The sequence below is a fragment of the Oncorhynchus mykiss genome, chromosome 5 (assembly GCF_013265735.2).
Source record: "Oncorhynchus mykiss isolate Arlee chromosome 5, USDA_OmykA_1.1, whole genome shotgun sequence".
NCBI lineage: Eukaryota > Metazoa > Chordata > Actinopteri > Salmoniformes > Salmonidae > Oncorhynchus > Oncorhynchus mykiss.
In genome coordinates, this window is record NC_048569.1 from 91184327 (window position 1) to 91208635 (window position 24309).

Here is a 24309-nt window from a genome sequence, read left to right on the forward strand (position 1 = left end):
CTAACACAGATATAATATACCAAAACAACGTGACAAGGAGTATGTTAAAGTGATAAAATCTTTTAAAATCACATAGTTCATTTTGGCTGGCGAAGCCGGTGCAGAAACACTGTAGATGTATGGGAGGGCTGTGTCCTGGAGCTGCATGACAGAGAGCTGCATGACAGAGAGCTGTGTGACAGAGAGCTGTGTGACAGAGAGCTGTGTGACAGAGAGCTGCGTGACAGAGGGCTGCGTGACAGACGGCTGCGTGACAGAGCTGCGTGACAGAGAGCTGCGTGACAGAGAGCTGCGTGACAGAGAGCTGCGTGACAGAGCTGCGTGACAGAGAGCTGCGTGACAGAGCTGCGTGACAGAGAGCTGAGTGACAGAGCTGCGTGACAGAGAGCTGCGTGACAGAGAGCTGCGTGACAGAGAGCTGCGTGACAGAGAGCTGCGTGACAGAACTGCGTGACAGAACTGCGTGACAGAGAGCTGCGTGACAGAGCTGCGTGACAGAGCTGCGTGACAGAGCTGCGTGACAGAGCTGCGTGACAGAGCTGCGTGACAGAGCTGCGTGACAGAGCTGCGTGACAGAGAGCTGTGTGACAGAGAGCTGCGTGACAGAGCTGCATGACAGAGAGCTGTGTGACAGAGCTGCGTGACAGAGCTGCGTGACAGAGCTGCGTGACAGAGAGCTGTGTGACAGAGCTGCGTGACAGGTCAACAACATTTTTGTGCTCCCGAGTGTAGCAGCGGTCTGAGGCACTGCATCTTAGTGCAAGAGGCGTCACTACAGTCCTTGATTGGGAGTCTAATAGGTCGGCGCACAATTGGCCCAGCATCGTCCAGGTTTGGCCGGTGTAGGCCGTCATTGTAAATAAGAATTTGTTCTTAACAGAATTGCCTAGTTAAATAAAGGTTAAATAAATAAATCAAATAAAAAACTGTCTGATGAAAACAGGCTGCTGTGTCACACACCTCTCAACGCAGCAGAGAAATGAATCAACTTTCTTTCCTGTTGGTCGGACAATGAGTGAGTAAACACATCATGTGCAGTCAGAGAGAGAGAGAGGGAAGGATGGGAGGAAGAGAGAGAGAGGGAAGGATGGGAGGAAGAGAGAGAGAGGGAAGGATGGGAGGAGGAGAGAGAGAGAGAGAGGGAAGGATGGGAGGAAGAGAGATAGAGAGGGAAGGATGGGAGGAAGAGAGAGAGAGAGAAGGATGGGAGGAGAGAGAGAGAGAGAGAGGGAAGGATGGGAGGAGGAGAGAGAGAGAGAGGGAAGGATGGGAGGAGGAGAGAGAAAGGGAAGGATGGGAGGAAGAGAGAGAGAGAGGGAAGGATGGGAGGAAGAGAGAGAGAGAGGGAAGGATGGGAGGAGAGAGAGAGAGAGATGGAAGGATGGGAGGAGAGAGAAAGAGAGAGATAGAGAGAGGGAAGGATGGGAGGAAGAGAGAGAGAGGGAAGGATGGGAGGAGGAGAGAGAGAGAGAGAGAGGGAAGGATGGGAGGAAGAGAGATAGAGAGGGAAGGATGGGAGGAAGAGAGAGAGAGAGAAGGATGGGAGGAGAGAGAGAGAGAGAGAGGGAAGGATGGGAGGAGGAGAGAGAGAGAGAGGGAAGGATGGGAGGAGGAGAGAGAAAGGGAAGGATGGGAGGAAGAGAGAGAGAGAGGGAAGGATGGGAGGAAGAGAGAGAGAGAGGGAAGGATGGGAGGAGAGAGAGAGAGAGATGGAAGGATGGGAGGAGAGAGAAAGAGAGAGATAGAGAGAGGGAAGGATGGGAGGAAGAGAGAGAGGGAGGGAAGGATGGGAGGAAGAGAGAGAGAGAGGGAAGGATGGGAGGAAGAGCGAGAGAGAGGGAAGGATGGGAGGAGGAGAGAGAGAGAGAAGGAGAGAGCTACAGTAGACGTGTCTTGGGGTCAGGGGTTGTGATGCCAGTAGCGATAGTGGGAGCCCAGGCATGAGAAGCCACTCTGACGTGATTAAAAACATGTTCACCCTGGGCCTCCCGGGTGGCGCAGTGGTTAAGGGCGCTGTACTGCAGCGTCATGTAATCTGAGCTGGACACTGGAGTCATGTAATCTGAGCTGGACACTGGAATCATGTAAATCTGGGCTGGACACTGGAGTCATGTAATCTGAGCTGGACACTGGAGTCATGTAAATCTGGGCTGGACACTGGAGTCATGTAAATCTGGGCTGGACACTGGAGTCATGTAATCTGGGCTGGACACTGGAGTCATGTAATCTGGGTTGGACACTGGAGTCATGTAATCTGGGCTGGACACTGGAGTCATGTAATCTGGGCTGGACACTGGAGTCATGTAATCTGGGCTGGACACTGGAGTCATGTAATCTGGGCTGGACACTGGAGTCATGTAATCTGGGCTGGACACTGGAGTCATGTAATCTGGGCTGGACACTGGAGTCATGTGATCTGGGCTGGACACTGGAGTCATGTAATCTGGGCTGGACACTGGAGTCATGTAATCTGGGCTGGACACTGGAGTCATGTAATCTGGGCTGGACACTGGAGTCATGTAATCTGGGCTGGACACTGGAGTCATGTAATCTGGGCTGGACACTGGAGTCATGTAATCTGGGATGGACACTGGAGTCATGTAATATGAGTTGAGCTGAGCTCAGATTACATGACTCCAGATGGACAGAGAGGAGGGATGGACAGAGAGGAGAGATGGACAGAGAGGAGAGATGGACAGAGAGGAGGGATGGACAGAGAGGAGGGATGGACAGAGAGGAGGGATGAAGGGATGGACAGAGAGGGGAGAAGGACAGAGAGGAGGGATGGACAGAGAGGAGGGATGGACAGAGAGGAGGGATGGACAGAGAGGAGAGATGGACAGAGAGGAGAGATGGACAGAGAGGAAAGATGGACAGAGAGGAAAGATGGACAGAGAGGAGAGATGGACAGAGAGGAGAGGAGGGACAGAGATGAGATATGGACAGAGGAGAGATGGACAGAGAGGAGAGGAGGGATGGACAGAGAGGAGAGGTGGACAGAGAGGAGAGGAGGGGTGGACAGAGAGGAGAGGAGGGATGGACAGAGAGGAGAGGAGGGATGGACAGAGAGGAGAGGAGGGATGGACAGAGGAGAGGAGGGATGGACAGAGAGGAGAGGAGGGATGGACAGAGAGGAGGGATGGACAGAGAGGAGAGGAGGGATGGACAGAGATGAGAGGAGGGATGGACAGAGATGAGAGGAGAGGAGAGATGGACAGAGGAGAGGAGGGATGGACAGAGAGGAGAGGAGAGATGAACAGAGAGGAGAGGAGAGATGGACAGAGAGGAGAGGAGAGATGGACAGAGAAGAGAGATGGACAGAGAGGAGAGGAGAGATGGACAGAGAGGAGAGGAGAGATGGACAGAGAGGAGAAGAGAGATGAACAGAGAGGAGATGAGAGATGGACAGAGAGGAGAGGAGGGATGGACAGAGAGGAGAAGAGGGATGGACAGAGAGGAGAGATGGACAGAGAGGAGAGATTGACAGAGAGGGCGAGGCATATACACTACATGACCAAAAGTATATGAACACCTGCTGGTCGAACATCTCATTTCATAATCATGGGCATTAATATGGAGTTGGTTACACAGACAGACAGAGGGAGGGAGTCAACCTGAATGATTGACAGTTACACAGACAGACGGAGGGAGTCAACCTGAATGATTGACAGAGTTACAGACAGAGGGAGGGAGGGAGTCAACCTGAATGATTGACAGAGTTACAGACAGAGGGAGGGAGTCAACCTGAATGATTGACAGTTACACAGACAGACGGAGGGAGTCAACCTGAATAATTGACAGTTACACAGACAGAGGGAGGGAGTCAACCTGAATGATTGACAGAGTTACAGACAGAGGGAGGGAGGGAGTCAACCTGAATGATTGACAGAGTTACAGACAGAGGGAGGGAGGGAGTCAACCTGAATGATTGACAGAGTTACAGACAGAGGGAGGGAGGGAGTCAACCTGAATGATTGACAGAGTTACAGACAGAGGGAGGGAGTCAACCTGAATGATTGACAGAGTTACAGACAGAGGGAGGGAGGGAGGGAGTCAACCTGAATGATTGACAGAGTTACAGACAGAGGGAGGGAGGGAGGGAGTCAACCTGAATGATTGACAGAGTTACAGACAGAGGGAGGGAGGGAGGGAGTCAACCTGAATGATTGACAGAGTTACAGACAGAGGGAGGGAGGGAGGGAGTCAACCTGAATGATTGACAGAGTTACAGACAGAGGGAGGGAGGGAGTAATCCTGAATGATTGACAGAGTTACAGACAGAGGGAGGGAGGGAGTCAACCTGAATGATTGACAGAGTTACAGACAGAGGGAGGGAGGGAGTCAACCTGAATGATTGACAGAGTTACAGACAGAGGGAGGGAGGGAGTCAACCTGAATGATTGACAGAGTTACAGACAGAGGGGGGGAGGGAGTCAACATGAATGATTGACAGAGTTACAGACAGAGGGAGGGAGTCAACCTGAATGATTGACAGAGTTACAGACAGAGGGAGGGAGGGAGTCAACCTGAATGATTGACAGAGTTACAGACAGAGGGAGGGAGGGAGGGAGTCAACCTGAATGATTGACAGAGTTACAGACAGAGGGAGGGAGGGAGGGAGTCAACCTGAATGATTGACAGAGTTACAGACAGAGGGAGGGAGGGAGGGAGTCAACCTGAATGATTGACAGAGTTACAAACAGAGGGAGGGAGGGAGTAATCCTGAATGATTGACAGAGTTACAGACAGAGGGAGGGAGGGAGTCAACCTGAATGATTGACAGTTACAGACAGAGGGAGGGAGGGAGTCAACATGAATGATTGACAGAGTTACAGACAGAGGGAGGGAGTCAACCTGAATGATTGACAGAGTTACAGACAGAGGGAGGGAGTCAACCTGAATGATTGACAGAGTTACAGACAGAGGGAGGGAGGGAGTCAACATGAATGATTGAGAGAGTTACAGACAGAGGGAGGGAGGGAGTCAACCTGAATGATTGAGAGAGTTACAGACAGAGGGAGGGAGGGAGTCAACCTGAATGATTGACAGAGTTACAGACAGAGGGAGGGAGGGAGTCAACCTGAATGATTGACAGAGTTACAGACAGAGGGAGGGAGGGAGAAGGTCAACCTGAATGATTGACAGAGTTACAGACAGAGGGAGGGAGTCAACCTGAATGATTGACAGAGTTACAGACAGAGGGAGGGAGTCAACCTGAATGATTGACAGAGTTACAGACAGAGGGAGGGAGTCAACCTGAATGATTGACAGAGTTACAGACAGAGGGAGGGAGGGAGTCAACCTGAATGATTGACAGAGTTACAGACAGAGGGAGGGAGGGAGTCAACCTGAATGATTGACAGAGTTACAGACAGAGGGAGGGAGGGAGTCAACATGAATGATTGACAGAGTTACAGACAGAGGGAGGGAGGGAGGGAGGGAGTCAACCTGAATGATTGACAGAGTTACAGACAGAGGGAGGGAGGGAGGGAGTCAACCTGAATGATTGACAGAGTTACAGACAGAGGGAGGGAGGGAGGGAGTCAACCTGAATGATTGACAGAGTTACAGACAGAGGGAGGGAGTCAACCTGAATGATTGACAGAGTTACAGACAGAGGGAGGGAGGGAGTCAACCTGAATTATTGACAGAGTTACAGACAGAGGGAGGGAGGGAGTCAACCTGAATGATTGACAGAGTTACAGACAGAGGGAGGGAGGGAGTCAACCTGAATGATTGACAGAGTTACAGACAGAGGGAGGGAGGGAGTCAACCTGAATGATTGACAGAGTTACAGACAGAGGGAGGGAGTCAACATGAATGATTGACAGAGTTACAGACAGAGGGAGGGAGGGAGTCAACCTGAATGATTGACAGAGTTACAGACAGAGGGAGGGAGGGAGTCAACCTGAATGATTGACAGAGTTACAGACAGAGGGAGGGAGGGAGTCAACCTGAATGATTGACAGAGTTACAGACAGAGGGAGGGAGGGAGTCAACCTGAATGATTGACAGAGTTACAGACAGAGGGAGGGAGGGAGTCAACCTGAATGATTGACAGAGTTACAGACAGAGGGAGGGAGGGAGTCAACCTGAATGATTGACAGAGTTACAGACAGAGGGAGGGAGGGAGTCAACCTGAATGATTGACAGAGTTACAGACAGAGGGAGGGAGGGAGTCAACCTGAATGATTGACAGAGTTACAGACAGAGGGAGGGAGGGAGTCAACATGAATGATTGACAGAGTTACAGACAGAGGGAGGGAGGGAGTCAACATGAATGATTGACAGAGTTACAGACAGAGGGAGGGAGGGAGTCAACATGAATGATTGAGAGAGTTACAGACAGAGGGAGGGAGGGAGTCAACCTGAATGATTGACAGAGTTACAGACAGAGGGAGGGAGGGAGGGAGTCAACCTGAATGATTGACAGAGTTACAGACAGAGGGAGGGAGGGAGTCAACATGAATGATTGAGAGAGTTACAGACAGAGGGAGGGAGGGAGGGAGTCAACCTGAATGATTGACAGAGTTACAGACAGAGGGAGGGAGGGAGTAATCCTGAATGATTGACAGAGTTACAGACAGAGGGAGGGAGGGAGGGAGTCAACCTGAATGATTGACAGAGTTACAGACAGAGGGAGGGAGGGAGTCAACATGAATGATTGACAGAGTTACAGACAGAGGGAGGGAGGGAGGGAGTCAACCTGAATGATTGACAGAGTTACAGACAGAGGGAGGGAGTCAACCTGAATGATTGACAGAGTTACAGACAGAGGGAGGGAGGGAGTAATCCTGAATGATTGAGAGAGTTACAGACAGAGGGAGTCAACCTGAAATATTTTTTTAAGGCAGTGTGATCAACCAAAGAACAGGGAGGTTTTACAATGCCTCGTAAAGAAGGGCCCATTGAATATCCCTTTGAGCATGGTGAAGTTATTAATTACACCAGTCTCTACAGAGACACAGGAGTCATTCCTAACTCAGTTGCCGGAGAGGAAGGAAACCGCTCAGGAATTTCACCATGAGACCAATGGGGACTTTAAAACAGTTACAGAGTTTATTGGCTGTTATGAAAACTGAGGATGGGTCAACAACATTGTAGTTACTCCACAATACTAACCTTAATGACAGAGTGAAAAGAAGGATGTCTCTACAGAATACAAATATTCCAAAACATGCTTCCTGTTTGCAACAAGGCACTTAAGTAACACTGCTAAATAAATGTGGCAAAGCAATTAAGGTTTTGTCCTGAATACAAATGTATTTATAAAGCCCTTTTTACGTCAGCCGATATCTCAAAGTGCTGTACAGAAACCCAGCCTAAAACCCCAAACAGCAAGCAATGCAGATGTAGAAGCACGGTGGCTAGGAAAAACTCCCTAGAAAGGCCATAACCTAGGAAGAAACCTAGAGAGGAACCAGGCTATGAGGGTTGGCCAGTCCTCTTCTGGCTGTGCTGGGTGGAGATTATAACAGAACATGGCCAAGATGTTCAAATGTTCATAAATGACCAGCAGGCTCAAATAATAATAATCACAGTGGTATGTTCGGGACAAATCCAATACAACACATTACTGAGTACCACTCTACATATTTTCAAACATTTTTACATGTGGTTTCTTCCTTCACAGATTCCATGAATCGATGACCTCTTCCTAAATATTTGGTCACATGCTCCATTTTGTGTATGGATTCATAGAAAACAAGGGACAGTTCGACTTACCCCACTCTCCACTACATACACACAGTGTGAATGGGCTCCGTCTCACTGGTACTTTACCTTTAGGAGATCTATTTCTTTGATGCAATCTTGCCGAGCTTTGGCATCCATCAAGTCGAATATCTATCAAGAGATCAGAAGAGAAGAGAAGACATCAATGTTACAGCATGTTCAAGGAAAGAAAATGAGACAGAGAGAGAGAGAGAGAGAGAGAGAAGAAGAGAGAGTAGGAGAGAGAGAGTGAGAGAGAGAGGGAGAGAGAGTAGGAGAGAGAGAGAGAGAGAGAAATAGAGAGAGAGTAAGAGAGAGAGAGAGAGAGAGAGAGTAAGAGAGAGAAATAGAGAGAGTGAGAGAGAAATAGAGAGTGAGAGAGAGAGAGAGAGAGAGAGAGAGAGTAAGAGAGAGAAATAGAGAGAGTAAGAGAGAGAGAGAGAGAGAGAGCGAGAGAGAGCGAGAGAGGAAGCGAGAGAGGAAGAGAGAGAGGAAGAGAGAGAGGAAGAGAGAGAGGAAGAGAGAGAGAGGAAGAGAGAGAGGAAGAGAGAGAGAAAAAGAGAGAGAGAGAAAGAGAGAGAGTAGGAGAGAAAGAGAGAGAGAGTAAGAGAGAGAGAGTAAGAGAGAGAGAGTAAGAGAGAGAGAGAGAGAGTAAGAGAGAGAAATAGAGAGAGTGAGAGAGAGAGAGAGAGAGAGTAAGAGAGAGAGTAAGAGAGAGAAATAGAAAGAGAGAAATAGAGAGAGAGAAATAGAGAGAGTGAGAGAGAGAGAGAGAGAGTAAGAGAGAGAAATAGAGAGAGTAAGAGAGAGAGAGAGAGAGAGAGAGAGAGAGTAAGAGAGAGAAATAGAGAGAGTAAGAGAGAGAGAGAGAGAGAGAGAGAGAGTAAGAGAGAGAAATAGAGAGAGTGAGAGAGAGAGAGAGAGAAATAGAGAGAGAGAAATAGAGAGAGAGAGAGAGAGAGAGAGAGAGAGAGAGAGAGAGAGAGAGAGAGAAACTAATCAACAGACACCCCACCCAGACCAATCAAGACCACCCCCCAGGTCAACCATGCACACACCCTATTTAGGCCCCCTCAGATCAGACCTATGCCCCTCCTGCCCACCCCGTGCCCCCCACTCCCGCTAAGAGGGCCTCATCATGAAAGTCACATATACGCCCAGGCCGTGAGCATGCAAACATGCCCAACCCCCACTCTTACACTAGCCCAAGCCAATGGCAGGTACCAGACACTTGGGGTTGAACCTCTTTTCTCTAGTGTCATAGGCTAACATGGGGTTGAACCTCTCTATTCTCTAGTGTCACAAGCTAACATGGGGTTGAACCTCTCTCTTCTCTAGTGTCACAGGCTAAGATGGGGTTGAACCTCTCTCTTCTCTAGTGTCATTGGCTAACATGGGGTTTAACCTCTCTCTTCTCTAGTGTCATTGGCTAACATGGGGTTGAACCTCTCTCTTCTCTAGTGTCATTGGCAAAAATGGGGTTGAACCTCTCTTCTCTAGTGTCATTGGCAAAAATGGGGTTGAACCTCTCTTCTCTAGTGTCATAGGCTAACATGGGGTTGACTTGAACCTCTCTCTCTCCCTCTGACGCCTGCCTCCAGTCTTCGCCGTGTGTGTGTGTGTGTGTGTGTGTGTGTGTGTGTGTGTGTGTGTGTGTGAGGGCTGTGGTGATACCAGTATTGGAGTATTTTGAAATGAAAAGGAAGCAGCCTAAACTCCTTGGTCCTGTATAAACCTGCTGTATGTAACATAGTGTGTGCTATAGCTTGGAAAATAAATGAATATGACTCTGGATGACAACAGAATGATGTTTGTTTCCAACATGAAGGCTGTTTTCCTGAAGAAGTTAAATCAGCTTTGTGTTTTGTTTCCTTGCCATGATAGTAAACGTGTATTGCAATACTGGTATCGCCCGGCGCTAGTGGGTGGTGGGTAGGAGAGCCACCTGCCTGAGCACCTGCTGTGAACTACCCCTGATACTACTACCTGCTGTCCTCACGCACACACACCCCCACACAACACACACACACACACACACATCACACACACACACACACACACACATCACACATCACACACACATCACACACACACACACACACAACACACACACCCCCACACACCCCCCCCAACACACACACACACATACACACACACACACACAGACATCACACACACACCCCCCCCAACACACACACACCCCCCCCCAACACACACACACACACACGAGAGAGATAATTGAGTAAAAAAAAGTTTAAAGAAAATAATCCTTGGATGTAAATAAATCATTCTCCCTCTCTGTGTTTACAGCGTCATCATAAAGTCGACAAGACATAATATCCTCCAATGTCCTTCAAATATAACAACGTGTGACTTCATCAGTGGTTGGGGAGACAACGACATGTGATAGTGTGGAATGGGAAGGTTAGATGTGGGGAGAATCACAAACTAGGTTGTCTGTAGACTGAACTCAATGACCCTCCGATCTGGAGAATCACAAACTAGGTTGTCTGTAGACTGAACTCAATGACCCTCCGATCTGGAGAATCACAGACTAGGTTGTCTGTAGACTGAACTCAATGACCCTCCGATCTGGAGAATCACAAACTAGGTTGTCAGTAGACTGAACTCAATGACCCTCCGATGTGGAGAATCACAAACTAGGTTGTCTGTAGACTGAACTCAATGACCCTCCGATCTGGAGAATCACAGACTAGGTTGTCAGTAGACTGAACTCAATGACCCTCCGATGTGGAGAATCACAAACTAGGTTGTCTGTAGACTGAACTCAATGACCCTCCGATCTGGAGAATCACAAACTAGGTTGTCTGTAGACTGAACTCAATGACCCTCCGATCTGGAGAATCACAAACTAGGTTGTCAGTAGACTGAACTCAATGACCCTCCGATGTGGAGAATCACAGACTAGGTTGTCTGTAGACTGAACTCAATCACCCTCCGATCTGGAGAATCACAAACTAGGTTGTCTGTAGACTGAACTCAATCACCCTCCGATGTGGAGAATCACAGACTAGGTTGTCTGTAGACTGAACTCAATGACCCTCCGATGTGGAGAATCACAGACTAGGTTGTCTGTAGACTGAACTCAATCACCCTCCGATCTGGAGAATCACAGACTAGGTTGTCTGTAGACTGAACTCAATGACCCTCCGATGTGGAGAATCACAAACTAGGTTGTCAGTAGACTGAACTCAATGACCCTCCGATGTGGAGAATCACAAACTAGGTTGTCTGTAGACTGAACTCAATGACCCTCCGATGTGGAGAATCACAAACTACTAATTCACACACCTATCAAGAGAACATCCTTGTTCATCCCTACTGCCTCTGATCTCACTAAACACATGCTTCGTTTTTGAATTATGTCTCCGAGTTGGAGCGTGCCCCTGGCTATAGGTAAATAAATAAAAACTAGAAAAATGTGGTCTGCTTTGCTTAAAATAAGGAATTAGAAATAATTTATACTTGTACTTTTAATTTCGATATTTAAATATATTTAAAACCCCAAACTTTTACTCAAGTAGTACTGGGTGACTTTCACTTTTCTATTAAGGTATCTTTACTTGTCCTCAAGTATGACAATTGGGTACTTTTTCCAAAACTGGTTGTCAGTAGACTGAACTCAATGACCCTCCGATCTAGTGGTGTTCCCGAGACGAGGCAGCAAAGTGTGGTGGCTTGACTCACTGGCTAAAGAAAGAGCTCTATCTGTCTGCCTGCCAGAGAACACACACACGGCGTGAATCAACATATGAATCAGCATATGATGGAATTAACATAGAAATGTGTGTTGAACAGTTGCCATGACGGTGGAAATGATGAGTGTGGCAGGCACCACCATGTTAGTTTCTGAGACAACTTTCTGCAGTCTATTGAGAGAGAGGGTATCTGGAAGGAAGACTAACACAACACAGACAGTCACCTCCAGAACCCAAATACATGTACGTATGGTGTGCATTTGGTAGTGCTGAGCGACTAGTGCTTTTCTTGGTTGGTTCGGTTTCGGTTCGATTATTTAAAAAATTAGCACTGTTTTTGATCATTTAAAAAAACAACATTAAATGCATTTTGAAATAACGACATTAAAAACATTGTTGAGCCTTTGAGTGGAAATTCCAAAGGCAAAAATAGTGAACATTAATTTGCCAAAACATTGAAAATATTCTATTGTCTCTGTCAGGACCACACTGGGTAGAAAAGACTATGAAACAATATACTATTTTAGTTGTTTATATTACTTTTGATTTGATGACTTTTATTTTTCATTCCTGAAAGTCCTCATCACGTTTCTGCTCAGGCACTAGCAGCCAAGCAGCCAGACAACGTTCTCTCTGTCCTCCCCATACTGGACTGTGTTAAGTCCTCCAATTTAGGAAGGGGGTTACCTAGTCAGTTGTACAACTGAAGGCATTCAACTGAAATATATCTTCCACATGTAACCCAACCCCTCTGAATCAGGAGGGGTGGGGCGGGGGGGGGCTACCATAATCAACATCCACGTCTTCGGCACAGTGGGTTAACTGCCTTGCTCGGGGGCAGCTCGGAGATTTGATCCAGCAACCTTTCGGTTACTGGCCCAAAGCTCTAACCACTAGGAGCTGTCAGACAAAATCCTTTTACTAGTTTGTCTAAGAAGATAAGGCATACTTTATCTCTCGTCGTTATATTGTGTACATTCCTCTCTCATGCGGTCTACGTGGTCTGTGTGTATCTAACCTAACGTAACAGGAGTAAAAGTTTATCTATCTCTACCTGAGCTGAAAAAAACTGGCGCATTTTAGTTAATTACCACGTTTCAGCACTGTACAACTCCCTTCAGCCCAGCGTCCCAGTTTTAGAGTGGATTTCTCTCCTGAATGTTTAGATTTCTCATTGAGAAAAAAAAAACTAACTAAAGGGAATTCAAGTTTATCAGCACTATTTGATGTGTGCGTGGGTGGGTGTGTGTGTGTGTGTGTGTGTGTGTGTGTATAAGGAAAATAAGTATTTGGTCAATGACAAACGTTTATCTCATCACTTTGTTATATACCCTTTGTTGGCAATGACAGAGGTCAAACGAGGTTGTGGACAGGTGTCTTTTATATTGATAACAAGTTCTAACAGGTGCCATTAATACAGGTAACGAGTGGAGGACAGAGGAGCCTCTTAAAGAAGGTCTGTGAGAGCCAGAAAGGTGTAGGTGACCAAATACTTATTTTCCACCATAATTTGCAAATAAATTCATTAAAAATCCTACAATGTGATTTTCTGGGGTTTTTCTTCTCATTTCGTCTGTCATAGTTGAAGTGTACCTATGATGGAAATTACAGGCCTCTCTCATCTTTTTAAGTGGGAGAACTTGCACAATTGGTGGCTGACTAAATACTTTTTTGCCCCACTGTATGTGTATGTATACCTCACCTGAACCTTCTTAAGGGCCATGGAGGTGTTGTCCATCAGGTACCTGGCCCGGTACACCTCACTGAACTGGCCCCGCCCAATCTTCTTCTCAATCAGGAAGTTAGCCAGAGAGTTGTGGCCCATGTCCGGCTGGAGCGGCTTCTGAAAGCCAACACAGAGAACACAGTCACAAATGCCACAATTATGTTCTCCCTTGCAGTAATCTCATAAACCCAGAACAAAAATTGTGTATAATTGCGTAAAACACTGGATTAGTTTCTGGGGAGAGATGTATGAGACAAGATACTAACCAGACTAGTGAAGTCTCCACCCCCCTAAACGGAAACTGTTATATTCCTTCCCCTTCCAGAATTCAACGATGCAAAACATCTGCAAACCCATGATTTATCCAAATGATCAGTGACGAAAACATCTGCATATGGGATCAAAGTTCCTCGTTAAGACTAGAGGTCGACCGATTATGATTTTTCAACGCCGATACTGACACCGATTATTGGAGGACCAAAAAAAAGCCGATACCGATTAATCGGCCAATTTTTAAACATGGGTGTGTATATATATATATATATATATATATATATATATATATATATATATATATATATATATATATATGAAAATTACAACAATACTCAATGAAAAATGAACACATTCATTTTAACTTGATAGAATCTATTTATTTAGTCTCAAATAAATAATGAAACATGCTCAATTTGGTTTAAATAATGCAAAAACACAGTGTTTGAGAAGAAAGTAAAAGTGCAATATGTGTCATGTAAAAAAGCTAAGGTTTCATTTCCTTGCTCAGAACATGAGAACAGCTGAAAGCTGCTGGTTCAATATTCCTAGTTAAGAAGTTTTAGGCTGTAGTTATTATAGGAATTATGACGAGTCAACTATTTCTCTCTATACCATTTGTATTTCATATACCTTTGACTATTGGATGTTCTTATAGACACTTTAGTATTGCCAGCCTAATCTCGGGAGTTGATAGGCTTGAAGTCATAAACAGAGCTGTGAGGCAAGCATTGCCAAGAGCTGCTGGAAAACGCAGTAAATTTTGAATGAATGCTTACGAACCTGCTGGTGCCTACCATCGCTCAGTCAGACTGCTCTATCAAATAATAGACTTAATTATAATATCATAACACACAGAAAAACAAGCCTTAGGTCATTAATATGGTCAAATACGGAAACTATCATTTCGAAAACAAAACGTTTATTATTTTAAGGAAATACGGAACCGTTCGGTATTTTATCTAACGGGTGGCATCCATAAGTCTAAATATTGCTGTTACATTGCACAACCTTCAATGTTATGTCATAATTATGTACAATTCTGGCAAATTAGTTCAGAACGAGCCAGGCGGCCCAAACTGTTGCATATACCCTGACTCTGCGTTCAATGAACGCAAGAGAAGTGACACAATTTCACCTGGTTAATATTGCCTGCTAACATGAATTTCTTTTAACTAAATATGCAGGGTTAAAAATATATACTTCTGTATTGATTTTAAGAAAGGCATTGGTGTTTAGGTACATTCGGGCTGTGGAATGTTGTCCCACTCCTCTTCAATGGCTGTGTCGAAGTTGCTGGATATTGGCGTAAACTGGAACACGCTGTTGTACAGGTCGATTCAGAGCATCCCAAACATGCTCAATGATTGACATGTCTGGTGAGTATGCAGGCCATGGAAGAACTGGGACATTTTCAGCTTCCAGGAATTGTGTACAGATGCTTGTGACATGGGGCCGTGCTTGATCATGCTGAAACATGAGGTGATGGCGGTGGATTAATGGCATGACAACGGGCCTCAGGTTCTTGTCCCGGTATCCTGCCCATGCCATAACCCCACCGCCACCATGTGGCACTCTGTTCACAATGATGACATCAGCAAACTACTCGCCCACACAATGCCATACGTCTGCCCAGTACAGTTGAAACCGGGATTAATCCGTGAAGAGCACACTTGTCCAGCATTCCTGTGTCAATCGAAGGTAAGCATTTGCCCACTGAAGTTGGTTACGACTTCAGTGGGCCAAGGCACATCAGGGTTAGCTGTAGTCTGCCATAGCACATCAGGGTTATCTGTAGTCTGCCAAGGCACATCAGGGTTAGCTGTAGTCTGCCAAGGCACATCAGGGTTAGCTGTAGTCTGCCAAGGCACATCAGGGTTAGCTGTAGTCTGCCAAGGCACATCAGGGTTATCTGTAGTCTGCCAAGGTACATCAGGGTTAGCTGTAGTCTGCCAAGGCACATCAGGGTTAGCTGTAGTCTGCCAAGGCACATCAGGGTTAGCTGTAGTCTACCAAGGCACATCAGGGTTAGCTGTAGTCTACCAAGGCACATAACGGTTAGCTGTAGTCTACCAAGGCACATCAGGGTTAGCTGTAGTCTGCCAAGGCACATCAGGGTTATCCTGTAGTCTGCCAAGGCACATCAGGGTTAGCTGTAGTCTGCCAAGGCACACCAGGGTTATCCTGTAGTCTGCCAAGGCACATCCGGGTTAGCTGTAGTCTACCAAGGCACATCAGGGTTAGCTGTAGTCTGCCAAGGCACATCAGGGTTAGCTGTAGTCTGCCAAGGCACATCAGGGTTAGCTGTAGTCTGCCATAGCACATCACGGTTAGCTGTAGTCTGCCATAGCACATCACGGTTAGCTGTAGTCTACCAAGGCACATCACAGTTATCCTGTAGTCTGCCATAGCACATCACGGTTAGCTGTAGTCTGCCATAGCACATCACAGTTAGCTGTAGTCTGCCAAGGCACATCACGGTTAGCTGTAGTCTGCCAAGGCACATCAGGGTTAGCTGTAGTCTGCCAAGGCACATCAGGGTTAGCTGTAGTCTGCCAAGGCACATCAGGGTTAGCTGTAGTCTGCCAAGGCACATCAGGGTTAGCTGTAGTCTGCCAAGGCACATCAGGGTTAGCTGTAGTCTGCCAAGGCACATCAGGGTTAGCTGTAGTCTGCCAAGGCACATCAGGGTTAGCTGTAGTCTGCCAAGGCACATCACGGTTAGCTGTAGTCTGCCAAGGCACATCAGGGTTATCTGTAGTCTGCCAAGGCACATCACGGTTAGCTGTAGTCTGCCATAGCACATCACGGTTAGCTGTAGTCTGCAATAGCACATCACGGTTAGCTGTAGTCTGCCAAGGCACATCAGGGTTAGCTGTAGTCTGCCAAGGCACATCAGGGTTAGCTGTAGTCTGCCAAGGCACATCACGGTTAGCTGTAGTCTGCAATAGCACATCACGGTTAGCTGTAGTCTGCCAAGGCACATCACAGTTAGCTGTAGTCTGCAATAGCACATCACGGTTAGCTGTAGTCTGCCAAGGCACATCAGGGTTAGCTGTAGTCTGCCAAGGCACATCACAGTTAGCTGTAGTCTGCCAAGGCACATTAGGGTTAGCTGTAGTCTGCCAAGGCACATCAGGGTTAGCTGTAGTCTGCCAAGGCACATCAGGGTTAGCTGTAGTCTGCCAAGGCACATCAGGGTTAGCTGTAGTCTGCCAAGGCACATCAGGGTTAGCTGTAGTCTGCCAAGGCACATCAGGGTTAGCTGTAGTCTGCCAAGGCACATCAGGGTTAGCTGTAGTCTGCCAAGGCACATCAGGGTTAGCTGTAGTCTGCCAAGGCACATCAGGGTTAGCTGTAGTCTGCCAAGGCACATCAGGGTTAGCTGTAGTCTGCCAAGGCACATCAGGGTTAGCGGTAGTCTGCCAAGGCACATCAGGGTTAGCTGTAGTCTGCCAAGGCACATCAGGGTTAGCTGTAGTCTACCAAGGCACATCAGGGTTAGCTGTAGTCTACCAAGGCACATCAGGGTTAGCTGTAGTCTGCCAAGGCACATCAGGGTTAGCTGTAGTCTGCCAAGGCACATCAGGGTTATCCTGTAGTCTGCCAAGGCACATCAGGGTTATCTGTAGTCTGCCAAGGCACATCAGGGTTAGCTGTAGTCTACCAAGGCACATCAGGGTTAGCTGTAGTCTACCAAGGCACATCAGGGTTAGCTGTAGTCTGCCAAGGCACATCAGGGTTAGCTGTAGTCTGCCAAGGCACATCAGGGTTAGCTGTAGTCTGCCATAGCACATCACGGTTAGCTGTAGTCTGCCATAGCACATCACGGTTAGCTGTAGTCTGCCATAGCACATCACGGTTAGCTGTAGTCTGCCATAGCACATCACAGTTAGCTGTAGTCTGCCAAGGCACATCACGGTTAGCTGTAGTCTGCCAAGGCACATCAGGGTTAGCTGTAGTCTGCCAAGGCACATCAGGGTTAGCTGTAGTCTGCCAAGGCACATCAGGGTTAGCTGTAGTCTGCCAAGGCACATCAGGGTTAGCTGTAGTCTGCCAAGGCACATCAGGGTTAGCTGTAGTCTGCCAAGGCACATCAGGGTTAGCTGTAGTCTGCCAAGGCACATCACGGTTAGCTGTAGTCTGCCAAGGCACATCAGGGTTATCTGTAGTCTGCCAAGGCACATCACGGTTAGCTGTAGTCTGCCATAGCACATCACGGTTAGCTGTAGTCTGCAATAGCACATCACGGTTAGCTGTAGTCTGCCAAGGCACATCAGGGTTAGCTGTAGTCTGCCAAGGCACATCAGGGTTAGCTGTAGTCTGCCAAGGCACATCACGGTTAGCTGTAGTCTGCAATAGCACATCACGGTTAGCTGTAGTCTGCCAAGGCACATCACGGTTAGCTGTAGTCTGCAATAGCACATCACGGTTAGCTGTAGTCTGCCAAGGCACATCAGGGTTAGCTGTAGTCTGCCAAGGCACATCACAGTTAGCTGTAGTCTGCCAAGGCACATTAGGGTTAGCTGTAGTCTGCCAAGGCACATCAGGGTTAGCTGTAGTCTGCCAAGGCACATCAGGGTTAGCTGTAGTCTGCCAAGGCACATCAGGGTTAGCTGTAGTCTGCCAAGGCACATCAGGGTTAGCTGTAGTCTGCCAAGGCACATCAGGGTTAGCTGTAGTCTGCCAAGGCACATCAGGGTTAGCTGTAGTCTGCCAAGGCACATCAGGGTTAGCTGTAGTCTGCCAAGGCACATCAGGGTTAGCTGTAGTCTGCCAAGGCACATCAGGGTTAGCTGTAGTCTGCCAAGGCACATCAGGGTTAGCGGTAGTCTGCCAAGGCACATCAGGGTTAGCTGTAGTCTGCCAAGGCACATCAGGGTTAGCTGTAGTCTACCAAGGCACATCAGGGTTAGCTGTAGTCTACCAAGGCACATCAGGGTTAGCTGTAGTCTGCCAAGGCACATCAGGGTTAGCTGTAGTCTGCCAAGGCACATCAGGGTTATCCTGTAGTCTGCCAAGGCACATCAGGGTTATCTGTAGTCTGCCAAGGCACATCAGGGTTAGCTGTAGTCTACCAAGGCACATCAGGGTTAGCTGTAGTCTGCCAAGGCACATCAGGGTTAGCTGTAGTCTACCAAGGCACATCAGGGTTAGCTGTAGTCTGCCAAGGCACATCAGGGTTAGCTGTAGTCTGCCAAGGCACATCAGGGTTAGCTGTAGTCTGCCAAGGCACATCACGGTTAGCTGTAGTCTGCCAAGGCACATCAGGGTTAGCTGTAGTCTGCCAAGGCACATCACGGTCAGCGGTAGTCTGCCAAGGCACATCAGGGTTATCCTGTAGTCTGCCAAGGCACATCAGGGTTAGCTGTAGTCTGCCAAGGCACATCACGGTCAGCGGTAGTCTGCCAAGGCACATCAGGGTTATCCTGTAGTCTGCCAAGGCACATCAGGGTTAGCTGTAGTCTACCAAGGCACATCAGGGTTAGCTGTAGTCTGACGCTGCTGCAGCTGAAGTGACATATGTTTGACCAGTCAGCTAGCGACAAAACTCCAACAACGCTCTCCTCTCCTCTCCTCTCCTACAAGATGTATGTTGTGCCCTGACACTCGGCTCGCTAGCGAGCATCTAAATTTAAAAAACTAAGAAAACAGGCTGGAATGAGCCTTGGGGCAGTGATGAGTGAAAGCACACAGAGAACAGTGTGACCTTTGCAGCCATTTTATAAACGTGTCTGTTGGTGTGGTGGAGGGAGAGAGGAGGCGACAGATATCACATTGCCACATGTCACCAGTGCCTGGCCCCAACCACGGCCGGGGGATGCCCTTGCAGGCAAGCAGAGAGGACTCTGGGAAAGAGGAGGGTGAGAGCACGGTGTCATCAAGACGGAGGGGGGGGGCAGCATTAGATGTGTTCACTTCGGATCCATTTCACCGGTAAACAAAGTCAGCATGAACAGAACACAGACCTGGGGCAACGACACACACACAAACATATACAGAAACACACACACACACAGAGACACACATACTTACACTCACACACAGAGCCCAGTGTTACTATCTCTGGAGAACTTTACCCATCTTTCTCCAATAACAGACATCTTTTATTTAGGCCTACAGCAAGGAGGGGTCCATTATTTAGGCCTACACACTACAGCAAGGTGGGGTCCATTATTTAGGCCTACACACTACAGCAAGGTGGGGTCCATTATTTAGGCCTACACACTACAGCAAGGAGGGGTCCATTTTTTAGGCCTACACACTACAGCAAGGAGGGGTCCATTATTTAGGCCTACACACTACAGCAAGGAGGGGTCCATTATTTAGGCCTACACACTACAGCAAGGTGGGGTCCATTATTTAGGCCTACACACTACAGCAAGGAGGGGTCCATTATTTAGGCCTACACACTACAGCAAGATGGGTCCATTATTTAGGCCTACACACTACTGCAAGGAGGGGTCCATTATTTAGGCCTACACACTACAGCAAGGAGGGGTCCATTATTTAGGCCTACACACTGCAGCAAGTTGGGGTCCATTCCAGACAATTCAGGACATTCATAATTGAAATTATGAATCAAGGCACTAGTAAATTCAAGGCACTTTGTCTTCAATGAGGAATGACTGCTCGGACAAGAAGGTGTATCCCTCCCTATACAGTAACTAACCCTATAGCTAGGATCTATAGCAGCAGGACTGATGTGATGGGGGAGGACAGGAAGGCGTATCCCTACACAGTAACTAACCCTATAGCTAGGATCTATAGCAGCAGGACTGAGGTGATGAGGAGGACCGGAATGCAGATCAAGGGGCAGCCAATTTAAGCGTTTCATTCTTTTTTAAAAAGTTGACAGCCTGGAGAAGAGGCTTGAGAAAACAAGATGCCCCTTCCAATTAACAGGCACCAAGCCAGCGCAAGGCACCAAGCCAGCGCAAGGCACCAAGCCAGCAACAGTCACCAAGCCAGCAACAGTCACCAAGCCAGCACAAGGTACCAAGCCAGCACAAGGCACCAAGCCAGCACAAGGCACCAAGCCAGCACCAGGCACCAAGCCAGCACAAGGCACCAAGCCAGCACAAGGCACCAAGCCAGCAACAGGCACCAAGCCAGCAACAGGCACCAAGCCAGCAACAGGCACCAAGCCAGAGCCACCCACCAAGCCAGCGCCAGGCACCAAGCCAGCGACAGGCACCAAGCCAGCGACAGGCAGCAAGCCAGCGCCAGGCACCAAGCCAGCGCCAGCCGCCAAGCCAGCTCCAGCCGCCAAGCCAGCTCCAGCCGCCAAGCCAGCTCCAGCCGCCAAGCCAGCTCCAGCCGCCAAGACACTTGCAGCCGCCAAGCCAGCTTCCAGCCGCCAAGCCAGCACCAGCCGCCAAGCCAGCACCAGCCGCCAAGCCAGCTCCAGCCGCCAATCCAGCTCCAGCCGCCAAGACACTTGCAGCCGCCAAGCCAGCTTCCAGCCGCCAAGCCAGCACCAGCCGCCAAGCCAGCACCAGCCGCCAAGCCAGCACCAGCCGCCAGGCCAGCACCAGCCGCCAAGCCAGCACCAGCCGCCAGGCCAGCACCAGCCGCCAGGCCAGCTCCAGCCGCCAAGCCAGCTCCAGCCGCCAAGCCAGCGCCAGCCACCAAGCCAGCGCCAGCCACCAAGCCAGCGCCAGCCACCAAGCCAGCTCCAGCCACCAAGCCAGCTCCAGCCACCAAGCCAGTTCCAGCCACAAAGCCAGCTCCAGCCACCAAGCCAGCTCCAGCCACCAAGCCAGCTCCAGCCACCAAGCCAGCTCCAACCACCAAGCCAGCTCCAGCCACCAAGCCAGCTCCAGCCACCAAGCCAGCGTCTGCTCGCCATCACAGCTAAATGCCATTTTAAACTACCGGCGTAATAGAGGCGTAAGAAGAGCAGACGGAGAGAACCAGGTGAGGGCTGGTAGGGGATACTGCTGGTTGATTACAGCTGCCAAAAGTGAGATGAAAGTGAGGTGGATAATATTGGACCTGCACATACAAGAGACTAGTTAGTGGCTGCTGCTTCAATTCAGCTGAATTTATAAACAAAACAGAATTTCTAAACATTTTATAACAGCAGGTTATTTAGATGGGTAAGGGCCGGAAAATGTGGTAGTATGATATGAAACAGTACTACGGTATTCTAAAACGTTGGTATCATGACGTGTTGGTACCATGATATTACCACGGTACCAGTGTACCGTGCAACACAACTTGTCTTTATATCTGAAAAGGTATTTAGCCGGTATCAAACCTCAAACTATTATTTCCGCCTAATGGCCTAGTAATCCCTTTCGGTGAAGTTCTGCCTGTGGCTTAGTATGAAACGCAACGGTAACGTTGGGGCGGCATCGGCACGCACTACGCTCTACTCTAGGTGGTTGCTAGGCAACGCCCGGTTACCATTCCCCCGGCAGTTCTAAACCTTGCAAGGCATGTCACTTAGACCCATCTCTTCATACCGTCCACCACTAAGCATGCACTGTTTCCTTAACCACAGCTGGATCCAATCATAATTACAGTGGAAATCATTATCACTGAATAACAAGTTTAAGAAACCCTGTAACAATCAATCAACGTGACTTTGTTTAACTGAATCTCCATCTGTAAAGTTGGTTCATTCTCTGGCTGGGAAGATAAGAGGCGGTGGTATCACTCATCTATCACTGATTAGAAACCTTTAGCATGCTATAATGTAGCATAAAATCTATTTGATTATTTTTGCTTGATCGCATACAAGCAAATCCAAAAACATGCAAAGTTTGTGAAATATGAACACGAGACTGAAAATAGGATTGCTATTGTTTTCTATGGGTATCATGTTAAAGATCAGACCCTAACAAAGTGAAGTGAGGGTAGGAAAGAGATGAAACGTGGATCTAAAAATCATGTTCTTGGGCTCTGTTCCAAAATATCACTTTTTTATATGACAGCTGTCCCACACGGTCCCTTGACAAAAGTTGTGTAGGACAAATATGTGTTTTATTCTGTTAAATTCCATAATAGTCTTACTATAAAATACACACAGTGTACAAAACATTAAGAACACATTCCTAATGTTGAGTTGCACCCTCTTTTCCCAGCCTCAATTCGTCAGGTCATGGACTCTACAAGGTGTTGAAAGTGTTCCACAGGGATACTGGCCCACGTTGACTCCACTGCTTCCCACAGTTGTATCAAGTTGACAGGATGTCCTTTGGCTGGTGGGCCATTCTTGATACACACGGGAAACTGTTGAGCGTGGAAAACCCAGCAGTGTTGCAGTTCTTGACACAAACCAGTGTACCTGGCACCTACTAGCTCTGGTTTCAGAGCTGGTCATGGGTTCTAAACGACATCATAACCGCCATCGATAAGAGACATTACTGTGCAGCCGTATTCATCGACCTGGCCAAGGCTTTCGACTCTGTCAATCACAACATTCTTATTGGCAGACTCGACAGCCTTGGTATTTCAAATGATTGCCTCGCCTGGTTTACCAACTACTTCTCTGATAGAGTTCAGTGTGTCAAATCGGAGGGCCTGTTGTCTGGACCTCTGGCAGTCTCTATGGGGGTGCTACAGGGTTCAATTCTCGGGCCGACTCTCTTTTCTGTATACATCAATGATGTTGCTCTACGCAGACGACACCATTCTGTATACTTCTGGCCCCTCCTTGGACACTGTGTTAACTAACCTCCAGACGAGCTTCAATGCCATACAACTCTCCTTCCGTGGCCTCGAACTGCTCTTAAACACAAGTAAAACTAAATGCATGCTTTTCAACCGATCGCTGCCCGCACCTGCCTGCCTGTCCAGCATCACTGCTCTGGACGGCTCTGACTTAGAATACGTGGACAACTATAAATACCTCGGTGTCTGGTTAGACTGTAAACTCTCCTTCCAGACTCACATTAAGCATCTCCAATCCAAAATTAAATCTAGAATCGGCTTCCTATATCGCAACAAAGCATCCTTCACTCATGCTGCCAAACATACCCTCGTAAAACTGACCATCCTACCGATCCTCGACTTCGGTGATGTCAACTATAAAATAGCCTCCAACACTCTACTCAACAAACTGGATGCAGTCTATCACAGTGCCATCCGTTTTGTCACCAAAGCACCAACTACCCACCATTGCGACCTGTACGCTCTCGTTGGTTGGCCCTCGCTTCATACTCGTCGCCAAACCCACTGGCTACAGGTTATCTACAAGTCTCTGCTAGGGAAAGCCCCGCCTTATCTCAGCTCACTGGTCACCATAGCAGCACCCACTCGTAGCACGCGCTCCAGCAGGTATATCTCACTGGTCACCCCCAAGCCAATTCCTCCTTTGGTCATCTTTCCTTCCAGTTCTCTGATGCCCATGACTGGAACGAATTGCAAAAATCTCTGAAGCTGGAGACTCACTTCTCCCTCACTAGCTTTAAGCACCAGCTGCCAGAGCAGTTCACAGATCACTGCACCTGTACATAGCCCATCTGTAAACAGCCCATCTATCTACCTACCTCATCCCCATACTGGTATTTATTTATTTATTTTGCTCCTTTGCACCCCAGTATCTCTACCTGCACATTCATCTTCTGCCGATCTACCATTCCGGTGTTTAATTGCTATATTGTAATTACTTCGCCACCATGGCCTATTTATTTCCTTAACTTACCTCATTTGCACTCACTGTATATAGACTTTTTGTTTTCTTTTGTTCTACTGTATTATTGACTGTATGTTTTGTTTATTCCATGTGTAACTCTGTGTTGTTGTATGTGTCGAATTGCTATGCTTTATCTTGGTCAGGTCGCAGTTGTAAATGAGAACTTGTTCTCAACTGGCCTACCTGGTTAAATAAAACAATTTGGTTAAATAAAGGTGTTCTCAACTAGCCTA

At 47.9% G+C, this 24309-nt stretch overlaps 1 protein-coding gene across 3 annotated transcripts in view; it reads right to left on the bottom strand.

Moving 5' to 3' along the window:
* Positions 1-24309, bottom strand: part of LOC110524793 (serine/threonine-protein kinase Nek7) — a 160252-nt gene that overhangs the window by 52719 nt on the left and 83224 nt on the right. For all 3 annotated transcript variants that reach the window (XM_036978762.1, XM_036978763.1, XM_036978764.1), the window contains 2 exons: positions 13135-13275; positions 7783-7845 (listed from right to left, as the gene is read on the bottom strand). In XM_036978762.1, coding sequence (XP_036834657.1) covers positions 7783-7845; positions 13135-13275 — 204 coding nt within the window. The remainder of the gene's footprint in view (positions 1-7782; positions 7846-13134; positions 13276-24309) is intronic.